The sequence below is a fragment of the Epinephelus fuscoguttatus genome, linkage group LG5 (assembly GCF_011397635.1).
Source record: "Epinephelus fuscoguttatus linkage group LG5, E.fuscoguttatus.final_Chr_v1".
NCBI lineage: Eukaryota > Metazoa > Chordata > Actinopteri > Perciformes > Serranidae > Epinephelus > Epinephelus fuscoguttatus.
In genome coordinates, this window is record NC_064756.1 from 9,132,036 (window position 1) to 9,159,842 (window position 27,807).

The 27,807-nt window shown below is 40.4% G+C and overlaps 2 protein-coding genes across 5 annotated transcripts in view; one reads left to right on the forward strand and one right to left on the reverse strand.

Moving 5' to 3' along the window:
- The first annotated feature begins 4,463 nt into the window (after positions 1 to 4,463).
- gap43 (growth associated protein 43) lies at positions 4,464 to 18,164 on the forward strand. Its single transcript, XM_049575621.1, has 3 exons — positions 4,464 to 4,798; positions 11,827 to 12,469; positions 16,806 to 18,164. Exons 1-3 carry the CDS (start codon positions 4,769 to 4,771, stop codon positions 16,883 to 16,885), a joined length of 753 nt encoding a protein of 250 aa, XP_049431578.1. The 5' UTR covers positions 4,464 to 4,768; the 3' UTR covers positions 16,886 to 18,164.
- A 7,681-nt stretch (positions 18,165 to 25,845) lies between these two features.
- Positions 25,846 to 27,807, reverse strand: part of LOC125888332 (limbic system associated membrane protein) — a 639,477-nt gene continuing 637,515 nt past the window's right edge. For all 4 annotated transcript variants that reach the window (XM_049575617.1, XM_049575618.1, XM_049575619.1 and 1 more), the window contains one exon: positions 25,846 to 27,533. In XM_049575617.1, the coding sequence (XP_049431574.1) occupies positions 27,436 to 27,533 (98 nt within the window). In that variant the 3' untranslated portion in view covers positions 25,846 to 27,435. The remainder of the gene's footprint in view (positions 27,534 to 27,807) is intronic.

Below are 27,807 nucleotides of genomic sequence, written 5' to 3' on the forward strand. Positions count from 1 at the left end.
CCTTTTTTTTTTTATGTGACACTGATTTACTCAGTGTTATTATAGCTTTAAATCACAGAGTCTGTTTGTTTTGGAGAGGAAGAGACCTCTGTGGATAATTTGGCTCTGAGTAAAACCCTCCTGATCAATGAAAACTAAAGGAACAATAACCTGTAGAAGTTTCAGCTGGTTGCAGTCTGCAGTCCTCACCACTAGATGCCACTAAATCTCCCCGAATCTTACTCACTGTTTCTTTAAATATAAATAGTGTACAAAAAGTAGGACAGCTTACACTGCTCCAAAGGGAAGCACACTCAAATAAACTGAGAAACAAATAGTCTTGCTTTAGCTGATAGTGTGACAAACTCTTGTGGGTAGAAATGAAACTGAAAAGTGGTAACACAGTGTAAACTGGTGTCCTAGTTTTAACAACAATAAAAATGACTTTGTAAGCAGAGTAAGCACCAGAAACCTGCATTACAGTGTTGCCAGAACAAACCTCATGACTGCTTCTCGATACTGACGAGACAGTGTGACAGTATTGATCTCTGTGGTCAGTAGACAGCAGATTCAGCTGCTTAACAGAACAATCAAATAAGTGGACACAGATTAGCATACTTAGTCATTAAGAGGAGGAGCGGTCACTGTAGGTCGGGGCAGTTTGCAGTCAACTGCTGGCCAACCTGCTGCAATTGCAGATGGATTGTTTTCAAAGACCATCCCACACACAATCTCACTCTGTTTCTTCAGCTATCACCGCCCCGGCATCAGCTTGATTTGGCTCCTGGGCATTTGAGTGTTTGGATTTTTCTTTTTTTTTTCATTCAAACAGCCCCAATCATTTGTTACAGGATTGTGTTGCTGTAGTCCTCTCTTAAAGGACTTGTTGTTGCCAGTGTGGGGATTTGATTTGAAGTGATTTGCCACTTGATGTTGAAATGTTGATGCTGTAAACATTTTCATCAATGTGCTGCCAGTAGAATTTGTTGAAACTGAGCAATGCCTTTGAATCAAAATCTCAACTAATTAGAATAGTGTGACACAATACATAATTATATGCAGATAGGTGTTTTGGTAAAGTGTTGGGCCACCAGGAGCTGAAAAAACAGCTCCTCTGTCCCTCTTGGTTTAGATTTTCTAAGTCTCTCAAATTTGCTCTGTATCCTCGAGAGACCCTGTGTCCTCATATAAGGACATCACATGTTGGGTTTGCTTGACCATATACTTTAGTCTACTTAAGTTAGACCTGTTGTCCTCATTCGTGGACACTTTTTGTGCCATCTAGTGGTAGTAATACACTAATCCGTATAAAAGCAAGATGGCAGCCATCTCTGCCAAGTCAGTCTGCAGCCAATCCCAACACAAAAGTGGACACGATACAAAACCTGATCAAATTTTATGGTTGAAAGTTTATGACTAATAATGTTTGTAGTTTGATATGGCAACAAATTTGACCAATTTTAGACACTTTTGATAGGAAGTACTCATTTGAAGACATTAGGACTTTATTATTGTCTGGTTTGAGGACACTGGGACTTGATTATCGTTGACAATATTCAGTTTTTTATACTTATTGGGTACTGATCCCAAATAGCTACTGTAGGAGAAATTAAAAATGCATACAAACAAAACTTCAGGTCTCAGGAGGACATAGCCAATCAGAAAATAGTGAAAAATGCCCTCCATAATGTTCCAGAAGATAAAGAAAACTAGTAAATATTCACATTTGAGAAGCAGGAACTACTTAATGTTCGTCTCTTTTGCTAAAAACAAACCAAAAAAAAAACAAATAAAAGTCTAACGTGCAGGGTTTAGTGGCATCTAGCGGCGAGGTAGCAGAACTTCATTTTCAGGCTGGTTTTGTGGATTTGGAGCTAAATGTTGTGCCTGGGGCACGTCGTGTATCAATGATACTCGTTACCTGGAGAGGTTGGACAAAGATATACATTTCTTCCCTGTTCCAAAACCAAACTCAGACCCTGAAAAGTGTAGGGTTAGCTAGCTAGCTACTGACCCTGCTGTACAGGAACCAGTGAAGGGAAGCAGGGAAACTTTGCTGATATTCAACCAGCTGTGTGTCATCGCAGGTGCTGGCTGCGGCACAGGGGCGAAGCCAAACACTGTTCATTTGCACACACTGCGTTGCCACACAGCTGGTTCAATATCAGTGAAGTTTCCCTTTACATTCATTGTCTTGTGTGGCAATCAGCAGTGATGTGGTGGTTCACTTTTACACTGTGATCTGTAGCCTATAGTTCGGCTTTAGCTTCTAACTATCTTTGTCTTTTTAACCTGTTTTTGCTGCTGAGTCAGTTTGACATCCTGGATATATCCTTCAAACACAGACTGTAGACTCCTCTGTCTGCTTCTCTCTGGAATCACTCTTTCGTTTCTCCAAAAATATGATATTTCTTCAGTGTGGGCTCCATGCTTACTCCGACAGCTTGTTAGACCATCACAAAGGAGCATGGCATATCGTAAGGTCAATTATGCACTAATGAAAACATAGTGATGATTATTATATAGCATTTCTGCCCCTACACACTGGACCTTTAAACGACAAACTGATTATTACTGTTACCATTTTCTTTCCTTCATCAATTCAGCGCTAATCTGGTGACTAGTGAAGGCTGTAGCATACCATTCACATTATTTTCACACTCATTATGTTTCTCTGCTCCTTTATTCAGTTTAGTCCTTTAATTCTTCAACTGTTTGTAAATTTGAGCTTAAGAATTGGGTCTCAGACAACTTAGTAAAAAGTCAGCCCCTTCCCCTGAGCCAAACACTTATCTCCTAGTTATTCCAGTGAAGTGACCCAGTAGGGGACTGTGAACTGGCAGCTGTATGAATGTGCATCGCTGTATAAAAGTAAAGCAGGGCAGCGCCAAGAAAGACCATGCGTGCTCAGCAGAACTCTGCGTTATTACAGCGTCTGTGTCATATGGTCCGCTGTAGAACATGATGACACATAGTGATGATGTAGTACAGCTAAGTAATGGTGCTAGATTTTCCTGTGTGGCAGCAGCGACCACCGGGAAGGCTGTGGCTCAGGTTAATGATTTCCCCTCAGTGAACTGGATGTGGAATAATCCTGTAAGAGAGAAGAATAGCAGAGCGCAACCCCTCAGGACCCTTCCTCATCCTCCTCCTCCTCCTCTCCTCCTCCTCTTCCCCTCCATCCATCCATCCCTCTCTCTCTGTCTATCCTCTTGCTCTCCATCCCTCCCTCCATCCTCATTGTGTCTGTAGCATCTGCTGGTGCTCGCCAGTGTCAGAGCGGGGGTGGGGACTTTTCTGACACCACAGTGTGTGTGTATGTCTGTGTGTGTGTGTGTGTGTGTGTATTATGAAAGACAAATACAGAGTGTGGGTGTTTGCATGAGCATGCGCCTGCCAGCCTCACTGTACGGTAATGGTTATAAATGTAGTTGTGGGGATAATGCATGCGTTGTGCCCGCTCATTAAAACAGACTGTGTGCAAATGTGGGCACAGAGGGAGAAAAAAAAAAGAGGGAGGGAAAGAGGGAAAGAGAGTCAGTTTGCCTCGCCTGCCTTGTCTGCCACACCCGGCCCTCTTGCTTCCTCCTCCTACCTTCATCCTTTTCTCTCCCTCAATCTCTCTCTCTCACACACACTCCTCCTCCTCCTCCTCTGCTCTTCTAGTCTATCTGCTGGTGTTTCCATGAGAACAGAGCGCGCTGGGTATGGGGGGGTGGGTGGGTTGGCGGTTGCGGGTGACGTGTCCTAAGAGCACAGTGTGTGTGTGTGTGTGTGTGTGTGTATGTATATGTGTGTGTGTGTGTGTATGTCTCTGTGTGTGCGTGCATGCATGCGCCTTGCGATCATCACTGCTCTCTTTCACACGTCTGTCCTGGCAAGAGATGCTCCCGGCTGTGCCAGAAAACATGCTTTTGGCATCGCCATGGTAATTTGGACGCAGAGCTCACAGGCTCATATCACTGATCAGAGATCCAGAAAGTGTATAACACAGTCTGAGGAGGGAGCCTGAGCAATCAGAGGAGGCAACTTCCATTTGGGAGCTTCTTCTTCTTCTTTTCTCTTTCTTTCTTTTTTAGGAGAAAAGACACCTCCTTGTGTATGAGGAGGGTGGGGGTGGGGGTGGGGGGTGGGGGGTAAAACAGAGGGGTAGTGTTGGTTTTGGGAGGTAAAAGCAGAATAAAAAAATGATGTATCAGAGCAAAAAATTGGAGGTATCCAGTCAGTCATTAAGCGAGAGCCTTTTTAGGGTGGGGCCGCAGCTTTTGCTGGAGCCAGGCTGAAAGAGAGGAGGAGGAGGAGGAGGAGGAGGAGGGTGAGAAGATGTAGAGGAGAGGAGTGCTGATCTAAAAGAGGTGGGGGGGTTCATCACTATGAGCAAGAAGAGGAGGAGGAGGAGGAGAAAGAGGAGGAGGAGGGGGATAGTGTGAAGGGAAGAGGGGAGGAGAGAGGGATGGAGGGGAAGGGAGGGGTTTAAAGGGTGGGCTTGTAGTCATTGTCAGGCAGCAAGTAAGAGAGGGAGAGAGAGAGGTGCACCCAGGCAGACCGACTGAAGAGCGTGTGTGTGCAAACTGGGATGAGTAAATGCACTGGGCGGCTTAGCTGTTGATACAGCCACAGAGAGAGAGAGAGAGAGAGAGAGAGAGAGAGAGAGTGTGTGTGCGTGCAAGAAAGCGAGAGAGTGCGAGCGCGCGCGAAAGAGAGAGGGTGAGAGAGAAGAAGTGAAAGGGAGGTAAAAAAGGGAAGAAAGAAGCAGAGAAGAAAAAGGGAGGATACAACAACTACAACTATGCTGTGCTGCATAAGAAGAACCAAACCGGTAAACTGCTCTGATTTGCTTTATTCATATTCTCAGCTCTTTATGATGACAAAAAAATGATGCATCTCAACTCTGAACTTTGTGACTGTTGGTTCGTAGTCAGATCAGGGTGCTTGAGGAGAGATTAGAGCAAATGTTGGTGTAATTTGCTTTGACTCGGGGCCTGGCGTGTCTTTATAGAAGTCTATCCACAGAGCCCAGACACGCCTAGTTAATGTGATTATCCCGCATGAATGGATGTTGCCACAATGCCTCTCAGACCTCACACTGTACTTGCAGAGAGGCACAAGACTGTAACTCGATCTCGGGCAGCCCGGCATTCCCTCGTATTGATCATGCACTTGACAAAAGTGACAGATTATTGAAAGGCACTTGATAGATTGTGTATTGTCTCTGAAATACTCCTCTCATTTGTTCAGGAGCTCCACTGAACTCCTCTAATCCAAGATGATTCATATTAATTAGACCAACCTATGTGCTTTTAATTGATGCCTTAAAAGGGGGTCTTGGTGTCTTTTGTACTTCTGTTATCTTGAGCAGAAATGGGTGACACAGGAAAGTAAATTTCCACAGAGAGGAAAAAAAAAAGGGTGGGGTACGGATTGAGAGAGCAGCACCATCATGTCAGTGGCCTCGGGGGAATACAATGGGAATAAATGAGTCTAAATGGATTATCATAGCCCTCCAGCTTTATAAGTGGATGCTGTCAATTGAGGGTACTATGAAGTGTGCACTCATTTAAAGGGTGTGAAAGGCTGGTGTTGGGTAGTATGTAATAACCAAATCCTGTTCTCAGTGGCAGAGAATATAAAAAAAAATGAAAGGTGTTGCATGGAAGCGGGTGGGTCTGGACAGTGGAGAAGGAAGGTGGCACTCTGCTTCACTCCGTATTTCAGCAGCTATCATGGTGGTTTTGTGTGTGATCAGGGCCGGTTTTCTGCTGCTATCTTAAATTGATTGTGATTTTATCGGACTCGTAGCACGCTGGATTCCGGTGGCACTTGATTGCTTCTTAAATGTTAGCCGGGATGAGTCATATTAGCTCTGGCAGGGAGGAGAGAGGGAAAGGAAGCATGGCTTGCCAGTTGAAAGACATGCAGGAAGAGCAGGGCGAGAATGAGCGGCAGGGTGGGAGTGTAGCTGGTGCACATGGAGGTAGATGGAGGGGGGGGGGAAGATGCAAGAGGAGGTAGAGAGCCAAGGGAACCTGGTGGGGAATAGAGGTGAAAAAAAAAGACTGAGACAGGGAGGGAGGCTGCAAGGTATGGGGGAAGGTAGGGAGAGGCAGGCATGCAGCAAAACAGAAACGCAGAGTGTGAACTGGATGGTGGCTACGGCCGGCAGGAAATGTGGTGGTGACAGAGCGAGGGATGATGGTTGGAGGTGGTGAGCAGGCGCAAAGGTGGGAAAGATCAAAAGAAAGGAAGCCGGCGTGCTGCACACTGCAGCCATGTGGGTGAGGCACCGGCTTTTCCCACAAAACGCTGTCGCTGCCTCGAGCGTGCGTGTCTCACCACAGGGAAAAATATCCTCCCGGCCTACAAGCACTTATCCTCCTCTCTCCTGCTTTTGAGGAGCAGAGGCATAAATTAATCCAGACAGACTCGGCAGTCTTTATGGATGGATGAGCAAAGAGCATGGTATGCTGCTTCAAACATGGCAGTATTGCTTTGGGTCCTGCCATTGTGGAGTGTTAAGTGCTGTTGCAACATCTTCACCATGGGAGTGGCTATTAGCACTTCATTTAAGTCTACTCGGTAGCCACAGCCCTGAGCTACATCTTTAGTTTCATACAGTTTTAGAACAAAATTCTCCACAGAGGATGCTTCCTGTCCTCATGTAAGGGTTAGGGGGAAGATAAAGGATCATATTCTTACAGGTCCATCTTAAACTCAGGTCTTTCTCCATCACCTGGCCTACCCCAAAATGTCATTTCCTCCATAAACCATTCCTTCAAATCCCACTCATATGTGCTCTTTTTCAACTCCGCCCAACTCCATCTCTAGCTCTCCACCTAGCACCAGGATCATACCTGCCCAGTCTGTCCTGTTTCAGCCTGAACCTAAATCCTTCTTGACCAAAATTAAGACCGAGTCTGCTACCTTCAGATTATCTCCTCTCATACTGTGGCTCCCTGTGCACTCAATGCCCCTTTCCCCAGAGCACCAGCCACAGCCCATATTTTTAGTTCCTGCCTCCACCATGTCCAGCCCCAGCCCCTTTTTCCTCCAGCTTGCCTCCACTTCCTCTTACCCCTCAGCCCCACTGCCCCTCTCCCCATCCTCACCCCCAGCCCCTATGAGATCAGTGGCGATTGCAGAGCCTTTGTTCAGGCAGAGACTCGGTGTAATTGAATTAAAGGCTGCTCCAGAGGATGTAATGACGCTGGCATATGGCCGCTTATTAGTTGCTGCGGAGCATCTTTTCCCGGGCCGTCGTAAAAGAAACAGTGCATCCTTTAACATCGCTCATCAATTCACCGTCAAAGAGGAGAGAGAGATGGCGAGCGGGGGCTGTGGCAGTCACCACCTGAGCCCCCCTCTCCTCATCTGCAGGAGATAGCTGGCTAAAAGGGTGTGGTGCTCCGCTGTGTCTGAGTGTGTGTGTGTGTGTGTGTGTGTGTGAGAGAATGAGTGGGTAGCAGTTTGCTCAGTGAGAAAGAGAGTGAAAGACGACAGAAAGAAGGAGAGGGAGATATTCAGCAGTTGCAGACAGCAGCTCGTCTTGGCTCGTTGGTGTCTGGATGTTTCTTGCAGGAGAGCAGACAGCCATTGAAATCATGCTTGAATTTTCAGGAGCAAGGTGTCATTGCAGGAACTATGCCACTGACAGGGTGGCTAATGTTACCTCGCTGCCTGCTTTGGAACTGTGGTAGTGTGTGACAAATGTTAGGAGAGTTTTTCTTTTTATTGAAATGAGTAAATGTGCTGTATATTTTAGTGCTTACAATATACACAAATCTTCAATAATTACATGTTAAAGTGACTTACATCAAATAAATGAGCAGCTGCACCTGTTGGGTTCGTGATAAAGGGCCTCTGCAAAGCTCCACCATTATAAATGCAAATATTACCTTTAGTATTTCTCTCCCCTTTTGCCAGTGGCATTCGGTCCTAGGCTGGGCGGAGCGGCGAGGTGAAAAGGGAGTCTCCTGCTTGAATGGATTAGAATTGAAAAAAAAAGAAGCATGATTATATGCACGCCTGGCATGTGCATTAGCGTGAGCTGTGGTTCTGTGGTAATTCAACCAGCATAAACCCCATCGCTCCACCGTGTCTTCCCCCGTTTCGCCCCCCTTCCCCTCCTTCTCCCCCTCCTGAAACAAGTCCCTAATGGCACTGGCAATGAGGCAGTAGGAAGGTGGCGGATTGTTACTGTGTGTCACCATTGGGGGATGGTGTGTGTGTGTGTGTGTGTGTGTGTGTGTGTGTGTGTGTGTGTGTGTGTGTGTGTGTGGTTATGGATCTGCCGGTAAAGCCACTGACTCTCGGGTGTGGTTCTCACGACAGCCGGTGCCCACCCAAGGACAGAGGCAGACAGGGAGAGAGCACAGACTGCAGCCGATAGGCAAAGCAGGAACAGACACATCCGTCCATCAGACGTTGTACTGAACACATTTCAACACGGCCGTTTAATGCCTTTACAGACAGGAAAGACAGAGGCGTTTGCCCTCTGGGGAATGGCACTCTTGTCAGGAAATTAACCTGTGAGCTATTGTACTGTACATTTAGATTCTGAACATGAAGATGGCAGTAATTATTTGTCACCTACACATTGCCTAGAAAAGTGTCCTACAGCAAGCTTTTAATGCTCTACATTACACTGTAGCTTTTATAATTGCAGGATTGCATAATCCATTTTACAATCATGCAAGAAAAGCACTTTTATATTGCAAACATTCCACTTTTTGCTGGGTAATAAAAACAGTTTTAAGTGGTTAATGTAGTGTATCTATGGCAACCACAACGACCGTGTTCAAAGAGGAAACACTGCAGGCTAATTGTAATAAGTCATTTGATTAACCTGATAATGCAAATATGTTGCCTCGCTGCAAATTAATCAAGGAAGAGTTTAAACGGTTGTGGAGCCTTGGTGTGAAGACTTAAAGGGAGTGCACCTTGTGGTGTGCCGTACCTTTGGGAGGTGCTGCTGTATTTATGAATGAAAACTGTGTGCCGCACAGACACCGAGTGCAACAGCGCCTGCAGGAGGGTACGTGACCAGGGTTCAGTTAGCAGTCAAGGAGCAATTCTTAAAGGATTTGCAATCATGTTTCTGTTTAGATAACACGAGATCTTAATGCAGCAACAGTCTCAGTCATTAAACGCTCGTATATCACAGCATAATAACTTTTATATGGCAGCTCAAAGTCACTCAGCACTGAATCTTATGGCCTGTGGAAAGATACTACAGCAGTCAGAAAATCACAGCGCAGCACTTTTGAGGGTGATGCACAGACAGATATCAATAATTCAAATGATGATGCTATAATTGTGGTCAAACCATGATGGGGGTCTTTCTTCCCCGACTTCATGTGCTGATATGAGATCACCTGGCACTCTGCAGTGATTTTATTTCACTTGCGCTCATACACACCCTGATCTCGAAAGTGAATGACATACCCTCCGTTCCAACAATGATGTCATACCTCCATATTCCCAAACACCCTCATCCATCGCTTTCTCTTTCCCTCTCTCTGTCTGACTCACTGTATGCAGCCAGTAAGTAATTCTATTTAGAGTTAAGTGCTTGGGTCAAATTTTTGGCAATTGTAAGCACCCATGAGATCAGATGTAGTAAAAGCCCAATAAGTCACCAGAGACCTCCATATTATTAAGAGCAGTGGGTGTGCCGGTGGTGCTTTGTCTGTCTCCATGCTGGCTATTTGTTCTAATAGCAGGACACATGCTAAAGTTTATTTCCACACTTAATATCTGATTGTTAAATGAACAGCTCTGCTTCATTTTTTAAACATCAGTCACTATAACTGTGGAGCAACATAAAGCCCCCGAAAATCTACTAACCCTTTCATAGCCAGCTGTATCAGGCTGTTTTTCTTTAAATATTACATTGCACAAAATTGCTTCAGGAAGATGGTGTATATTAGGAATTGCAGGGGGGCCCGGGGCAGGATTTACACCCTGAACCCTGGGAATGGCATGTGAATATAGGTGGAGGAGGTGAATATACCAGCACAGCTGCACCTTGGCCTCTCTGCTCCAATATTGGACTGACACACTGACCCTGAAGAAGACATGTTGGTTTAGCGCCTCGGGCTCTTAAATCATGTCACACAGATGCGATTCCTCACGCAGGCAGCTGTCCTAGTCAAACCTCATATCCAGTATAATGACACTATTAGAGACAGTAGGTTATCAGGAAATAGAATGATGGATGTAGTTACAGGGTTGCATTTTGAAAACCATTTCCCCTCAAATTCACTGACCTTAAAGAAGACACTACTGCTCAGCGACACACACACCGACAGCATTGATACATATAACCCCTTTCAGCCCCCCCACCAGCCCCGTACCGCACCCTGCTGCTGCATCACACACACCCTCTCTTTAACCATGCTGATTGCTCCGCCTGATTTACGAGTTCCTATTGGCCTGCTCCCCTGAGGGGTCAGGTGCACTGCCAATCAGGGTGACATATAGTCTTTCATAGCACCAACCAGCAGACAGCGCCGTGATGAGTTAGCACTCTGGTTGTCAAGGTAACCTTTGATGGTTGGGAGGGGTATGGCAGTGAATGCTGAGGAGATTCTAGCAGGCAGCTCGTTCCCTAGCAGCCGGAGATGGAGACGTAGAAAGCTACTGTACCTAGAGAAAGAGATCAGCTCATTATTTTGTGGAGAGAGCCTCAATTTTGAAAGCTTACATTTTTTTGGCTACAATTTTGAAGATGTCATTAGCAGTGAATCCAGGGGACATTAATGAATGCCATGGAGAGGTTTTACATTTAAGTTTAATTATTCACCAAATCCATTTCAGCACCATTATCAAGAGGACAATAATCATCCTCATGCCTGGATTGAATAACCGCAATAAATGCCTAGAGTCATTTGTCGTGCCCCAAATCCCAGTGTATCCGATTTATTGTGTGGAGACAATCGACCCACACACACATCTGTTATATTCTCGATTCACAATGGCCCTAAATCTCCTCTTTCCAGCACATGAAATGATAAAATTCTGTAGATCCATTATTGTGTCAAATTAATCACTGGATCCTGATAAAGACTTGATACCTGGAAGGACAGAAACAGAGATTCTGCAGTTTTCACATCTTTATCATTTGGCTAACTGATGCTGCACTGCCTGCATGCTCTTTGACAGTTTGTGTTTGCTTCATGTTGCTTATTCACATTCATTTAAGGTGCACATTTAAAGCTTTTGATTGGTTGAACTTTGCCTAGAAAATATTTTGCCTTGATTTATTTGCCTATTCATTTTGACTGTACTGATTCATTTTGTTTGCCACTTTCAGTGCTCATCATTCATTCCTTTATTTGATTTTGATTTCTTTTCATTAGATTTATATGACTCATAGCACAACCCACTATTTGATGGACAGCTATGGATCCAGTTACAGAAGGTAATATCATGGAACCCCTTTCAATATTACGTTGTGTACTGTCCTATTCCTAACCCTGTTCCTCATTCAGTCCTACATCTTTACTCAATTCTAAACCAGTCCTGAAACCCTAACCCAACTTCTCCCCGTCTATAATCCTCCAGTAATGGCTATAAATACATCAGTTCATACGTTAACTTAAAACCCTCTCTCATAGCACATACTTTTGTCTTTTTCTGACTTCTGACCTTTCAACTCATGACATATTGTACTTTCTTTGCCAGCATGATATTTTGGGATGATCATCCTAAAGCTACATACCCCCACAGTAGAGGGATTCTTTGCAAGTGTTCAGCATTACAATCAGTACATTCCTTTGCTGGTTTCCAGTGGACCTGCTAGATGCTTATGGTAGGTGTTAACTTGCTGTATTGTCTCTTGCCTACCAGGTGGAGAAGAATGAGGATGCAGACCAGAAGATCGAACAGGATGGCACCACCAACAAACCCGAGGACAAGGCCCACAAGGCTGCCACCAAAATACAGGCCAGCTTCCGTGGACACATAACTCGGAAAAAGATGAAAGATGGAGAGGAAGAGAAGGAAGGAGACAGTCCTGCTGCTGCAGAGGAGGCGACAGAGGGAGGAGAGGAGGCAAAGAAAGCAGAGGGAGAGGAGGCACCTGCAAAGGAGGAGGAAGCTGCAGGAGAGGAGGCCAAGAAGGAGGAGGAGACGAGCCAAGCCAAAAGCCCAGTGGCGGACAAGCCAGCTAACTCTCCGGCAGCTGCTGCTGCCTCTCCTGTAGGCGCAGCGACGTCTCCTGTAGCAGCAGCGCCGGCTGCTGCCTCTCCCACGGCCACAGCGCCCTCTGAGCCCCAGAAAGAGGAGCCAAAGGTGGAGGAGAAAGCCGAGGAGAAGCCCAAAGAGGTGGAGGCCCCAGCGGCGGCAGCCAAGAGTCCCACCACGGCCACAGCTGAGGAGAAGAAGGAGGAGAGTGAAGAGAAAAAGGAGGAGGCCAGACAAGCCGATGTGCCTGCTGCTGTTAGCCCGACAGCTGAGAAGGAGGAGCCTAACCAAACAAAAGATAAACAAGGTAAATACTAAAGCTTGTAAGTTCTATTCATTACAATAGAGATATTTAAAACCCCATTACATGCACACAAGCACATGCCAAGTAAAATAAACCCGCTTACATAAGACAAAGGTTCTCGAAACAACATTAGTCAAACAATAAGTTGTGCACATATTTGAGAGGGCAACGAGTTCATGGACAAAAAATAATTCCAGACACACTTTCCAATCAAGAAGCAATTACTTACTGTAAAAAAAAACTAATAACAAGGAATAGGTAAGCTTTCCCGTAGTCTGCTTGGCAGGCAGTGCAGGAAATAACTGCGTGTTGAGTCTTTGGGATTTAAAGATCTTTGGCAGTGCTCCACCATTCACTGGTTAACACAGAGACACAGCTCAATATTAGATTAGACCGCCTTGTATCTCAGCCTCTGCAAGATGGAAACTCCATACTGACGAGGTGGAGATTGGGATAGAAATACAGGGTTGGAAATAATGTGTGGTCAGGAATGATGTTGTACAACAGGCGACTGCTATCTTGGGAACAATCAGAGTTATTGTTTAGGAGCAAGGTCGTATTGTTGGCTTAATGAGAAAGCATCATGTTTCGTGAGTTATAAAGGTTCATTGACATCTGAGATGACTTCTTATGAATTTCACTTCAGCAAGGCCAACATATTGACATGGCTGCTACAGTCGTTTATTCAAATTAAAATATAAATAGTGGTGAAAATGGATGGCCTCATTAAATTCTCTTTACACATCACAACAGGCCAGAAATAATTGATAAGATCTTTGCTGTCTGGACCTCCAGCACAAGGTAACAAATCTAAAAGCAAACCACCATTTGATGTCCAGTTAAAGGGGAATGGTTTACCTGACATGAAACTGTAAGGCCATGAAATTACATTATAATATTGATATAACAAAGTCTTGACATGAACTCATATTTCTGGTCCAAGGACTCTCAGACTGGGTCAGACAGGTAGTTAATGGAGCATGCTCAGTCTGGAGTATGTGGGGGTGTGAGGTGGGAAACATACACACACACTGAGAACTACACGGAAACTAGGTCACCTAGGCAGCACTGTCTCCCTGTTGTCATAGTTACCACCTCGATGGGATAGCTGCCCTGCATGGAGCAGAGCAGGGATAACAGGTGCTCTGATTTCAATGAATGATTAATGATCCCTACTGGTCACGATCTGCACCAGGGAAGCCTGTCACAAACAAACACTACTTGACAAAGAACTGAAAATTAAGAATCCACTGCTGGCCACAATCTGCTTTACCAACTGCAAATTAATATTCATTACTAAGTCACTTGGTTAAGGTTTGTCAGCACACAGACCAGAGTCAAACACACAAGGATGCCAGGTACTCTGATCTGACTGAATGATTTATGAGGGTATGATCCAGATTCTCCACCAAAGGATAGTCTGTGTCACTGGTTTCACTTAGTTACAGCTGACCAAGTTGTTAACTGTCATATGATGGCATAGCACTGCATAGTCACACATTATAATAAACTTAATCTATATAGCATCTTTTACACATGTCTAGTGTGTAGGATTTAGTGGAATCTAGCGGTAGGTTGCAAAACTGATACTTCTACCATGTGCCACGCAGAATGCAGAAACAGGAAAATTTGAAAACATAAATTCCCCTATGTAGAGCTAGTATTTGGTTTGTCTATCCTTGCAAAGTAACATAACACAACAGCAATGATCATTACAATAACCACTTTTGCTATCATATTCTTAATTTTTAAGCCTTTTCAGATTAATCAAAAATGGACTTAATAAAAAAAACCAGGAGAGGTAACAGGTGAAAGAAAGATTAAAAAGTCACTGAAATGCATCAATTTATGTTGCTGACTTCAGATTCAGAGGAAAAGAACAGCACAGTTTGGATCCAAAATGTCTGAAAGCAGCTTCACCACTAGTCTTTAGGTTTTGGTATGGTGAGCAGCAGAGAGTCTGTGGATCTCAGGGATGTTACCGGGGATATAGCTTTGTATCATATTATAACAGCGTCTCATGGTCAATTCCATAAATACCTTTTCAGATAGGTACAATAATCTTCAGGTTCAGCCAAAAACTAACTGGAAGCCAGTGCAGAGTTTTAATAACAGGAGAGATGTGATCTCTTTCAACCCCCTAAAACTCTGGCAGCAGCATTCTGTATAAGCCTTCTTGTAATAAAAGCATGTGCAAGCTTCTCTGATAGAGCTCATATGCAGCAGGATAGTTAGATCAGAGTTGACAGTAACACTCAGATTCCTTGCCTGAGATTTAAAATGCTGAAATAGTATGGTAAAAAGCTTTTTTTTTTTTTTCTTTTTTGCTCCTTTTGAGCAGTACGGAGGACATCTGTTTTGTCATAAAATTAGTTTAGGTGAAAATTTTAGGTCACCTATAAATTTACATTACAGATGTAGTTTTCATGGGAATAAATATGGCTCAGGATCAACAGCTATATAGAGTTAAGTGTCATCTGCATAGCAGTGAAAATCACCCTGTGTTGACCCCTAGCATTAACAAAGACAAAGAAAATAGTGGACCCAGGGCACAGCCTTGCGGCACTCCTTATGGAATGTCCATTCTTTGAAAGTTGTGCCACCTTGTGTTAAAAACAAAATTACAAATGTAAATTCAGTCCGAGTAAGAAGATTATGTTCATTTAAATTACTGATCGGGGATGACTGATGCCAGTCTTCGCACTTCCTTCCACTTCAGCTCTACTTTATATCTTAGTTACAAGTTCCACAGTAAACTATGTGTCATCCTCTCATTAACATTGTATACTGAAAACTTAAGTGAAATCAGTGGGCCGAATCTGCAAACCAAGACAAAGATCACCAGAGTTCTGGCTTTTTTTTTTTTTTCATCTGCAACTCTTGTTTGTGAATGCATCAGCAAAACTAAACCAGCAATTTAATCACAATCACTGGTGTAGATAACTGAGGTGGCACTGATGACAAAATACCAAAAGATGATGGGCTCTGGCTCTCAGAATTGGGTGAAATTGTATTTGCATCATGCAGCTCAGTGGCTGTAGAGACATTCTCGTGTCTGTCATACTGGCTAACAAGCTAATTACCTCTCACCTGGAACATCACGCTGTCTTGAGTCACACACACACACTGACACATTAGTACAAGCACTGACAAAGACAGGATCGCCCCACTTCCTTGTCTTTCCCTCAGCCTCGCCCTCACACACACTCAGTCACTCACATATGCACACACACCCACACACATGCACTCCACCATCCCAATCTCCAATGCAATGATGTCATTCTTTGATGTCTCCTCTTTCTATTATAGGAGTATGAGATCATCATGGTATGAGATCACTGCTCTCAAAGCACTTAAATAAGAGGTTGGGTCAGGAACAATAAAATAAAGGTACCAAAATTAATGTAGTCCATATACTGTATGACACATCAGGAAATGTTAAATTTTTTACTTTTTAATTTTTTTTTTTTTTTTTCTTAGGGACAATAGACATATACCATACTACTACTACTACTACTACTACTACTACTACTACTAATAATAATAATAATAATAATAATAATTTATGAGCAGCAAATTAGCCTTTAGCACAGGATTTAAAAAAGCAAAGTAGAGAAATACAAAGACAAATGTAAAGCATTAGGACAATATCACTCACAAACTTGATTAGTAATGGCTTGGTGATGTATCATGGATCGTTATTCAGCAGTATTCACCTCTTAGTAAGCCTCCACTGGATGTTGTTACAGAGCAGTACACTTCAGGCATCACACAGTATTCAATGTGACAGGCCGAGATGCTGCTGTTAGCGTTGTGATGTCAGTTCAAATGTTTCATGGGTCCATTAGGAGCACTCTCCTTCTTCATTATTTACACAGCCAACGTGGGATTTCAGACATTTGGTTGCATCTTCTGAATGACTTGCTCTCAGTTTTAGTCGAGTTGACATCTTGTGAACAACACGGAATTACACAGTTTCTTCTGTGTATTTTTTATATCCACATTTTCATGATTTTTGAATGTTACCTTATGCTTTTTTATACCGAGAACCTTCTGAGGTGAAATATTTAACACATCAAAAGTAGCAGCTGATATGTGAGATCTTTGATGCTCAGTATCTCAGAAGACCCAGCTAGAGCTTTATTATTCCAGCCCCACAATGTAATACCTCCTCTCCACAGGCTAATTTTCTCTCTTCCTCTCTCCTCTCCCCAACCCACCTTTTATCTGTCATGTCCCCCTTCTCTCCACCCTTCCATCTCATTTTCCTCCTCGCACTTTGCCTTTTTTTTTCTCTCTCTTTACCCTTCGCCCTCCTTCCTTCCCTCTCTCCACCCAGATGCTGCAGAGGAGTCTAAAGCAGATGAGGCCACCCCAGCAGATGCAGCCGCGGAGGGCACCGAGTCCAAGGATGACTAAGGCAAAAGTCTAACCTAAAGAAAGCAGAATTAAGAGTATGAAGAATAACACAAAAACAAAAATCTAAAAAGGTTGCTCTTTGCCTTCCCAATGTGAAGGCAGTCCGTTTCTATTTGTTTGTCATTTTTTGTGTGGCAATGATTTTCTCATGTTGGGGGAGTTTCCAGCGTTAAGTTTTTTGGCTCAAGCTAATACTATGAGGAAGTGGTGATGTTGATGATGATGATGATGACGATGATGTTGAAGGTGATGAAAAATGATTGTTACCTTGATGATGATGATGATGATGATGATGATGATGATGAAATGATGATGGTGATGATGTTGATGATGATGAGGAGGAGGAGGAGCAGGAGGATTTGATTTGATCTTCACTATGTATTGTAAGTGAATCAGTGGTGGAATGAACGCTCCCAACTGGATATTAACACATTTAAAATGCATTGTGAATGCACCATACTTTATTTGCATCGCAATGCACTTTCTTGAAACACATTTTGCAAATAAAATCTGTACTTCTGCAAATGCACGCACAAAAACAAGCTGGTTATGAAATGCAATTTGAGTTTTCAACACAGTACAAGTGTATTGAAAACACAACAAATAGGTAATGTACCGATACATCGGACGGAGAATAGAATGTATAATTAAATGTGTGACATTTCCAGTTGGGCAGCTTTATCCTGAATCCAAAATCCACATATAGGACAAGACTATTACTCTCTCTCTATTCTGCTTGAGTCATTCAAGCTTGGTTTACACCCCTTTTACAAACTCCCTGTCTACTCACATTTATAATAAAGGACCTGTTGCCGTTTAAATGACATGAGCATATAATAAACTTTAGAAGTCAGCTATAGTATTGGTGTAACTGGCTCTTACATGACGATTTGTGTTCTGCCAACCAAACGTGAGAACAGTAGCATGAACCATCGAACCAGATGCATGATGGGAACTCTCCCTCTGAGAGGAACTTTTTCGCAGTCACAAAAACTTAAGAGGTGTGGCGGCTTCTTTTTGATGTCTTTGGTGTTGTTATGACAGTTTATATGAATTGGAAAAATACTCTTGCACTGATGTTACGCAAAAAAACAAAAAAAAGTAAAAAGAAAAATCAAACAAACGAGCAAACAAAAAATACTTTTCCCATGTTCCAGTGAGTGCAATGTCCAGTTTCAACCTTATCAAGGAGTTCAAACTTGTGAGAAAAAAAATATGAAAAAAATAAAAATGGTTTCAATGTCTGTTTTCAAAATAAAGCAAATGTGCCAATTACTACCATAAATTGTGGAGTTTGTTTAAGCCATGTTGAAAGTTGCTGTCACTTCAGATGGTAGAATATATGGGAGCTAGACTGACTGAATAATTTGGCATAATAATAATTGGCTATCTTGCCAAGAGTTAGATAAGAAAATTGATACCACTCTCGTTTCGTAGAGTGGTATTGATCTTCTCATCTAACTCTTGGCAAGAGAAGTAGTATGTGTATTTCCCAAAATGTAAAAGTATTTGTTTGACAAAAGGTGCTGATATCATGCACCAAACTTTCTTAAAAGCGTAAGACTTCTACGAGTTACTCAGGGACTCAGAGCAGCTGTGGCTCAGAGGTAGATCAGGTCATCCACTATACTGGCTCCTCCAGGCGATACCCGGCTCCTCTAGTCTGCATGTCAAAGTATCCTTGACCAGGATACTGAACCCCAGTGGTTGTTCCACTGGTGTGTGAGTGTGTTAAAAACTGAGTAGCAGCAGCAGTAACAACACCTCACATACACAGGATGCAGATTTCACATTAGAAATTTAGCTTCTGAGTTTTGTTCTGGTTTTCTATCTTCCTCGGGAAAATCTGTTGACATGAAACATGAGATATCTGGCTATCCCTTGACCAGAATCCAGGTGTCTGATGATCTGCATGCACGTGGTTCTTTAACAGTCAATAATTTATGAACAAATAAAAAATGGTCAGAAGCCGACATAAGGTACTTGTCACAGTATATCAATTTTGAGCAGAGTACTCCAGCCAGTATATTTTCTCTGAGCAGAGATAAGGTCTTATCCAGGTTTCTGATTCCATTGTATACATGCGAAAATCTGAATACCTAATACCAACAATAAATACACTCAGTCTTACATCTATTTTCACATTTTTAATCTTATCTGATCCTGTCAACTGGATGCAGTAATAACATCATGCAAGAGCACATGTAATTGTAGCGAGTTAGAACGGGACCCAAGTGACTTCTGTGAAGAAAGCATGGAGCGGTAAAGAATGAAATAAATAGTAATGACCCCAAGGTGAGCATAAATACCAGCCTCAGTCTCACAAAAGTTGTGTGACCTTCACACTAATGAAGCTAGTTTGCTGAACAAGCAGTCCTGGAATAAGGATTAGTTCTCTCAAAAGTTTCTTTCATCAGCCTCTCCCTTATGAGTCATACACTCTTCCATACCTTCCTCCCTTTGCATACCCTTATCTTCCAGTTGGACAGAATTCAGCACTGTCCTGACACAATTTCTTTCCCAAACCTCTCTGTTCCATTCAGGGTCGTTAAGAAATTTATGTCAGATTCAGAAGCTGCAGAAAAAGTTTCTTTTGGCTGCCTCTTTCCCTGAGGCCATACTTTGCCAAACAATCTGCAATACTGTGACTTTTTTTGATGAGCAATTTTATATCATGCTATACTTTCACATTTTATAACAATTTTGATGTCACACTATAACATGACTTTTTGTACTACCATTTTAATGAAAAATTATAGTATGACTTTTTTATGCAATTTTGAATAACATACTATACTTTGACTTTTTAATGCAATTTTGAACGACATGCTATATGATGACGTTTTTAGGCTATTTTAATCACCATACTATACTGTGACGTTTTCATGCAATTTTGAACGACTTACTATACTGTGACTTTTTTATGCAATTTGAACGACATATTATACTATGACATTTTATATATACTATGACATACTTTACTATGACTTTTTTATGCAATTTTGAAAGACGTACTATACTATGACATTTTCATGGAATTTTGAACGACAAATTATACTATGACTTTTTTTATGCAATTTTGAGTGACATACTATACTATGACTTTTTTAGGCATTTTTGAGTGACATACTATACTATGACTTTTTCATGCAATTTTGAAACGACATACTATATTATGACTTTTTTATGCAATTTTGAACATGTTATACTATAAATTTTTTATGCAATTTTGAATGACATACTATATACCATGACGTTTTTATGCAATTTTGAACAACATACTATACTATGACTTTTTTTATACAATGTTGAACGACATACTATACTATAACTTTTTTATGCAATTTTGAACAACATACTATACTATGACTTTTTTTATACAATGTTGAACGACATACTATACTATAACTTTTTTATGCAATTTTGAACGACATGCTATACTCTCACTTTTTTATGCAATTTTGAATGACATACTATACTATGACGTTTTTATACAATTTTGAACGACATGCTTTACTATGACTTTTTTATGCAATTTTGAACGACATGCTATACTATGACATTTTTATATTTTGATCGAGCTGCTATACTATGATATTTTAATGCAATTTTGAACGACATGCTATACTAAGAGTCTCTTATGCAATTTTGAACGACATGCCATACAATGACTTTTTTATGCAATTTTGAATGACATACTATACTATGACTTTTTTATGCAATTTTGAACGACATATTATACTCTGATGTTTTTATGGTATTTGAAATGACATACTATACTATGACTTTTTTATGCAATTTTGAACGACATACTATACTATGACTTTTTTATGCAATTTTGAATGACATGCTATACTATGACATTTTTATATTTTGATCGAGCTGCTATACTATGATATTTTAATGCAATTTTGAACAACATGCTATACTAAGAGTCTCTTATGCAATTTTGAACGACATGCCATACAATGACTTTTTTATGCAATTTTGAACGACATACTATACTATGACTTTTTTATGCAATTTTGAACAACATATTATACTCTGATGTTTTCATGGTATTTGAAATGACATACTATACTATGACTTTTTTATGCAATTTTGAATGGCATGCTATACTCTGACTTTTTTATGCAATCTTGAACGACATACTATACTATGACTTTTTGTGTGCAATTTTGAACGGCATGTTATACTATGAATTTTTTTATGCAATTTTGAATTACATGCTATACCATGACTTTTTTTATGCAATTTTGAACAACATGCTATACTCTGACGTTTTCAAGGCATTTGAAATGACATAATATAGTATGACTTTTTTATGCAATTTTGAACGACATACTATACTATGACGGTTTTATGATATTTTGATCGACATGCTATACTCTGACTTTTTTCTGCAATTTTGAAAAACATGCTATACTATGACATTTTTATGCAGTTTTGAACAACATGCTATACTATGACGTTTCATGATATTTTGATCGACCTGCTATACTATGACTTTTTTATGCAATTTTGAATGACATGCTATACTCTGACTTTTTTATGCAATTTTGAACGACATGCTATACTATGACTTTTTTATGCAATTTTGAATGACATGCTATACTCTGACTTTTTTATGCAATTTTGAACGACATGCTATACTATGACTTTTTTATGCAATTTTGAACGACATGCTATACTATGACTTTTTTATGCAATTTTGAATGACATGCTATACTCTGACTTTTTTATGCAATTTTGAACGACATGCTATACTATGACTTTTTTATGCAATTTTGAATGACATGCTATACTCTGACTTTTTTATGCAATTTTGAACGACATGCTATACTATGACGTCTTTTTGCAATTTTGAACAACATACTATACTATGATATTTTCATGATATTTTGAACATCATACTATACTATTACGTTTTCATGCATCTTTGAATGACGTGCTAAACTATAACGTTTTCATGCAACTTTGAATGCCATGCTAGACTATGATGTTTTCATGCTATTTTTAACATGATATACTATGACTTCTTTATGATCTTTGAATGACATGCTACACTATAACATTTTTACTCTCATTTTGACAGCATACTATACTGTGATGTTTTAATGATAATTTTGATAACATACTAAACTGTGACAATTTTGAGGGAATACTATACTATGACTTTTTCTATGACAGTTTTAATGTAATAGTAATTTAAATCTACTCATGACAGCTTTGATAACATAATATACTGTGACATACTATACTATATCTATAGATATAAACTATATTATGCCATTTTTATTGCATAGTATTCTTGACTTTTTTTTTTTTTAATGTTGACGTTATTATAGTATGACTCTTTTTTAATATGTTGGGGGCACACTATACTATGAGTGCTTAAATAACATTTTGGATGGCATACTGTATTTTTACCATTTATGATATATATATTTTCCCTTTTTATGACATACAATACTACATACTGTACTTTGACTTTTTAAAAAATGCCATTTCAACAGCATACTATATAATGAGTTCTTCTGACTTTTTCAACATTGTATTATAATTTTTTTTATGATATACTATATTTTTTTTATGACACACTATACTGGGACTTTTTATGACATAATGTAGTAAGACATATTGAAGATACACTTTACAATGATAGATTACACTATAATATAATGTCTGTCTATGCCTATTTCACAATGATGTATTTTTTAATGATATTTCCTTGTTATACTTCACTCTTATATTGTTGCGACAATTTTCATGGCACGCTATACTATTATGTTTTTAATTATCTCTTTATGATATGATATTTTACAGGATAATATACTGCTCTTACCCCCAAAGTTTATCATTATTATCTCAGGTTTCTTTGGTCTATCCCTTGTATTTAAAAAATATATCTATTTAAAGCAATATTAAAAAAAGAAATGACTGTAGTTTTAACCATTGCACCCAGTCTTTTTAGATGAAAACATATATTATATAAAATATCATGTCTACTTTTACACACGGAGCAGTCGCCATTGAACAAATGAACACATTTGCTTTTCTCCCCCACATTCTCCCAGCTATGTGCGGTTTTTTAATGCATACTGTGCAGGTACAGGCATTTTTATAACCTTTGACACAGCTACATTCCTTGTTCATTTACATAGTCAGATACTAATAATAACAGAGAATAATGTGTTTATGTCCTCATTCTGCCAATTCTCAAGACACGCTGGGACCATAATTTGGTTTGGTATGACATCTTGTGGTGAAACACTTTACTGCAGCTGCTGCTGTGGCAGTACACTGCAAAGAGATGTCATACAAAAAGTCATACTGGTATTAATTTGCATCCATGTGTGGTGATAACACCGCTCTTACCTGGCACACACAAAAAAAAAAAAGTGAAACTGGAACATTCCCATGGTGGCGAGCTGAAACTCAGTTGTATTTCTCATGCTTTTTGAGGACAAAATGTCTTCCAGAGAGAATACAACAATACATATATTATTTTATTTGCATGTTACACGGTGATAAACACAATTTTACCATTAGGATTCTGTGTGTTCCAAGCTGTCTCCAAAAAAAGAGGTTACTTGCCCCAACATCTCAAGTCACATTCAAATACAGAACATTGAATTCAAACAACTTTATTTTGTGTTATGAACATTTTCTCATATACCTTTATTACATATCATTTTTTTTAGAAACTGACTGCAATTACCTTATGCCATAATAAAGTAAAATAAAACAGAAAAAAACATAACAAAAATGGGACATTGCTGTGTCATAATCCATGATTGAACCTTAATTTCCCATGACAAAGGGAAGGGAAGTACAAACGTGATAGTTACATTTGCTTTTTAAATCTTTAAATGTTGAGTTGTATAAACACGATCTTATGGATTTGCTGACTTTACAACATTCTAGTGTAGAAACATCACACTGTATATACACACAGAGAAGGAAAAGGAAAAAAAAGAATCTAAACTTAAAATAGAGGGTTACTACTGTAACCATAGCTCAACGAAAAGGAGAAAGTTAGCTGTTTGGCCAACTTGTCATGTATCTCATGCCGCATGTTAACTTCTCAGGTAGGTTATTAATAATGAACAGAATCAGGATCAGAATACACACGCGCACATACATAAGCCAGTTTTGTACAGTGAAGCAATGGTCATGTTTTGAGGCAACGCTCAAGAGTAAACTAGATAGCAGTATCTACAGTCTTCAGTAGATATCCACGTCTGTCTACAGGGGGGTCGGTGTTGTGTCCATAGGCTGGCTGTTGGTCTCTTTGAGCAATGGAAGGATAGTAGTACTTATTTCTTTCTGCTTTATGGATAAGACAGAGCTCCATGGCTTTTACGTAAGTGGTCTTAGTATCAGTCAGTGCTTATTGGCTGGTTTTAACCTGCATGGACACACTTGGACATCCACATGAAAATCACCTGAATGGTAGAAAGTTTAGACAATGACAGTCAATTTACTGTAGCATCCTTGTAGGATTCATCACAGTATTTTTCTTGATGCAGTGAACTCTATGTGTGATGCATTCCAAGCAGGTTAAAATGAATGCCGAGAACAATTTGGAGATGTTTGACCCTGCTGTGGTTGTCTGTCAGGGTCTCCTCCAGCAAACAAAACAAATAACCAAAAAAAAAAAAAAAAAAAAAAAAAAAGTTTGTCTGAGAGTCTGCCCAAGGCCAGCCTTGCTCTGCCCTGAGTTTTTTTTTTTCCTTACACGACACATAGTGAGACAGACAGACTTACTGAAATAGACATGTAGCACAGACCACTCTCATGCAAACTGATCATGAAGAACTTTTTTTCACTAAAGCTTCCAGATCATTCAGTTCTTACTACAGTAAGGAGATAACTGTTGCTGACAAACTGGCATCCCCATGTACGGGTAGCCAGAGGCTTAAAAAGCAGTACGAGAGTCAGCAGAAATACCAATGTAGTAGAAAAACATCATGAGTCAAGTTAATCCACATTAAAGTGGATACAGCAGAGTTGTTCAGTCGTAGAAAATCAATTAAAAAATAAAAATAAAATAAAGCAAAATGATGACAGGATAAAGCAGCGTTCTGATCACTTCCTAGACTGAGAAATCTGATTGTAAGATATTGTTTGTGTTGTGGTTAATAGAGATGATAGACATGTTGTTTATTTTAACTGTTTAAATGCTTCAGCTCTGTTTGAAATTTTGGCCTGTTTCAGTCTCTGTGCAGCTCTGCTTATTCTGTTTCCCCTATATGGAAGTTAGACTGGATCAGATGGCATCACCAATACTACAAAAAGTCACACAACCACAGCCTCAGAAGCATTTACAATGAAAACACTGGGGACAATTTCTTTAATGTATGACAAGGATGACAGTAATTACACGTGTGTTTTACAGTACTAGTACTATCTCGGCTTGGTTGTTAGAAGAGCGGAGATGTGAACACACATCCAGTCGAGGAGCCGAGCTGGGCACCGGAGTCCGCACGTTATTAGTCACCTCACAGCAGGTCAAAAGAAATGGCAAGAAAAGGCAGCTAATAGTGCACCAGTTTCAGCAATTCTTTTCACAACAGGAATGACGTCTGAGATGTTTCCTGAAAGAACTGCACTGTTTGAAAGGTCTTCTTCTTTTACAAAATATTGGCATTCAACCATTTTGCTCATTAGGTAAAAAAAAAAATCCAGTGATTGGCAAGGTGTGATGGGAAAATTTGCTGTAGGACATGTAATATAATGGTTGTTAGAGATGCCAAGATCAGCACAGTGGCCTTGGTGGCCACTGAGGAGAATAAGCATTTGTTCGCAGCTCTCACATTGAATTCCTGGTACATGGCAGAGCATTACAAGCTAAACAAAGTATTCCATTCCCTATAACATCATTTAAGCCAGCACTTACATCATCTCAAGGATAGGTACAATAATAACTGCACAAAACTATCTTCTTTTTATGCTTTAAAAAAAAAAAAAAAAGAAAGAAACAGAATTTTTTTAATGGGTTTCGGTTCACATGATAGAGCAGGGTTGCCAGTTCAAGAGATCTACAAGTATTCATCCTCAACAAATTGCTACCCTATTCAGAAACATGGACACATAAAATTTGCCTTTTCATATAGTATAAGGACATTGGATTCAAGTATATATATATACACACAACTAAAATGAATGAGGTAAAGACAGAAAAAAAATAACCTCAATATCAATATATTATGAATTTTTCTGTATCATTTCATATTAAAACACGCACACTTCTTTGAAAGAGAAAACTAAAAAGTAAGTCATTCATTGGTGTCATACATTGTTATCCAAATTCCAGCAGTATAGAAGAATGATCCTAAAACTCATAAACTAAAAGCGAACACTGTATGTGGTACAGTATATGCAGCTAAATGCGGTGCAGCCTGCTGTGGAGCAGAGACAAACTGCACAGTATGGTTGGTTGGTTGTCGAACAAGCAACATACACTGCAACAGCTTCCTCTGTTTGCGGTTGTTACAGTGGCAGAACAAGTTGCCTTATCATAGAGAAATACAAAATTTTACTATGTACAGTACGCATCATTATAACCTACTGTGTTTCTTTTCCTGCTGCAAAAGAAAAGAGGAACTATTTTGGAATAAAGGCGAGTGGTAGCAGAGTCACCGAATGAAGATGTAGGTTATCCAGATAAAACTGGGTAAACTAATTCCCTCAGGTTTGTACTCCGCACGGTTTAGCTCAGTAGGATCAAGTCGATTCTATTCACTGCATCCTCGGTTTCTGGGCTCGACGGCAACAACCCCAAGTGCTGCATCTAGAAACAGTGTCATTGATTGGACAGATATCCGGCTAATGCTCTGTGTCTGTGTTTCAGTCTAGTAGCATCAGATTATGGTAGAACAGACTTTAATATCAACCTCTAATCTCATGACACGGTCAGTTGCAGTGTTTTCCCTTTGATTTCTGTATGTGTTAGTTTCAAATCTATATAATTTATGTATATTTGGCAGAGACTTTGCATGTTGCTCATTAATGCACTGGTTAAACACTCGGTTAAATCTACTATCTGAGTTAACATAACGCATCTATGGGACGAAGAAGAAATATACCTTATGTCTTCAGTATTTCTAGAGACAAATGATTGTTGGCATCCCTGTGACTGGGTGCCTCTGCTTTCCCATGAAGACAAAAAAAAAAAAAAAATCCCAAACCTGTTCCAGACCCCGAAAACAAGATATAGCAGAAACAAAGAAGTGCATACGAATTAAAAAGAACAATGCAATTCTTTAAAAGAGCACTGTTTGCTTGTCCTGTCCTTCATTTCACTTTTTTTGTGGTTCTTATAACATTATACTCATAACCCATCACTTTCGTAATATCTGTAAGCAGTGCCCGAGAGCACGTAAGGTTTTTGTATCATGATGCAAACAGTCTGGGGGTGGGGGGGCAGGAGCAGTAAAGTTGGTAATAAGGTAGCAATAAGGATGTCGGTGAGTTGGAGAGAAGGAGGATGAGGAGGAAGAAGAAAGGCCAGGAGGGGGGAGAAGTGGAAGAGGAGGGCAGTGGTATTAACACTTGAAGAAAAGGCAGGCGAAGGAGGCCAGCAGGAGCCACAGTGATTGAGCTACACAGGCAGAGCCGTTGATATCTCGACCTGTCCCGGGTCCTGCAAAGTGGGCAGAGACAGAGGGGAGTGTTAATGTAGAGTCCCTGCCAGAGAGCTCACTCAGACTGGCACACCATCTGCAGAAAAAAAAACAAAAACAGAATGGCAAACATTTGGACATCCACCACGTTGGTTTTCTTGAGCATTCACACAGATAATTGATTGATTGATTGATTGATTGATTGATATTTTCGACATAACTGTAGAGGATAATACACACTGATGGAAGAGTAACTCCACTAACAAATTATTTAGGTGTTGTAAGATACATTTA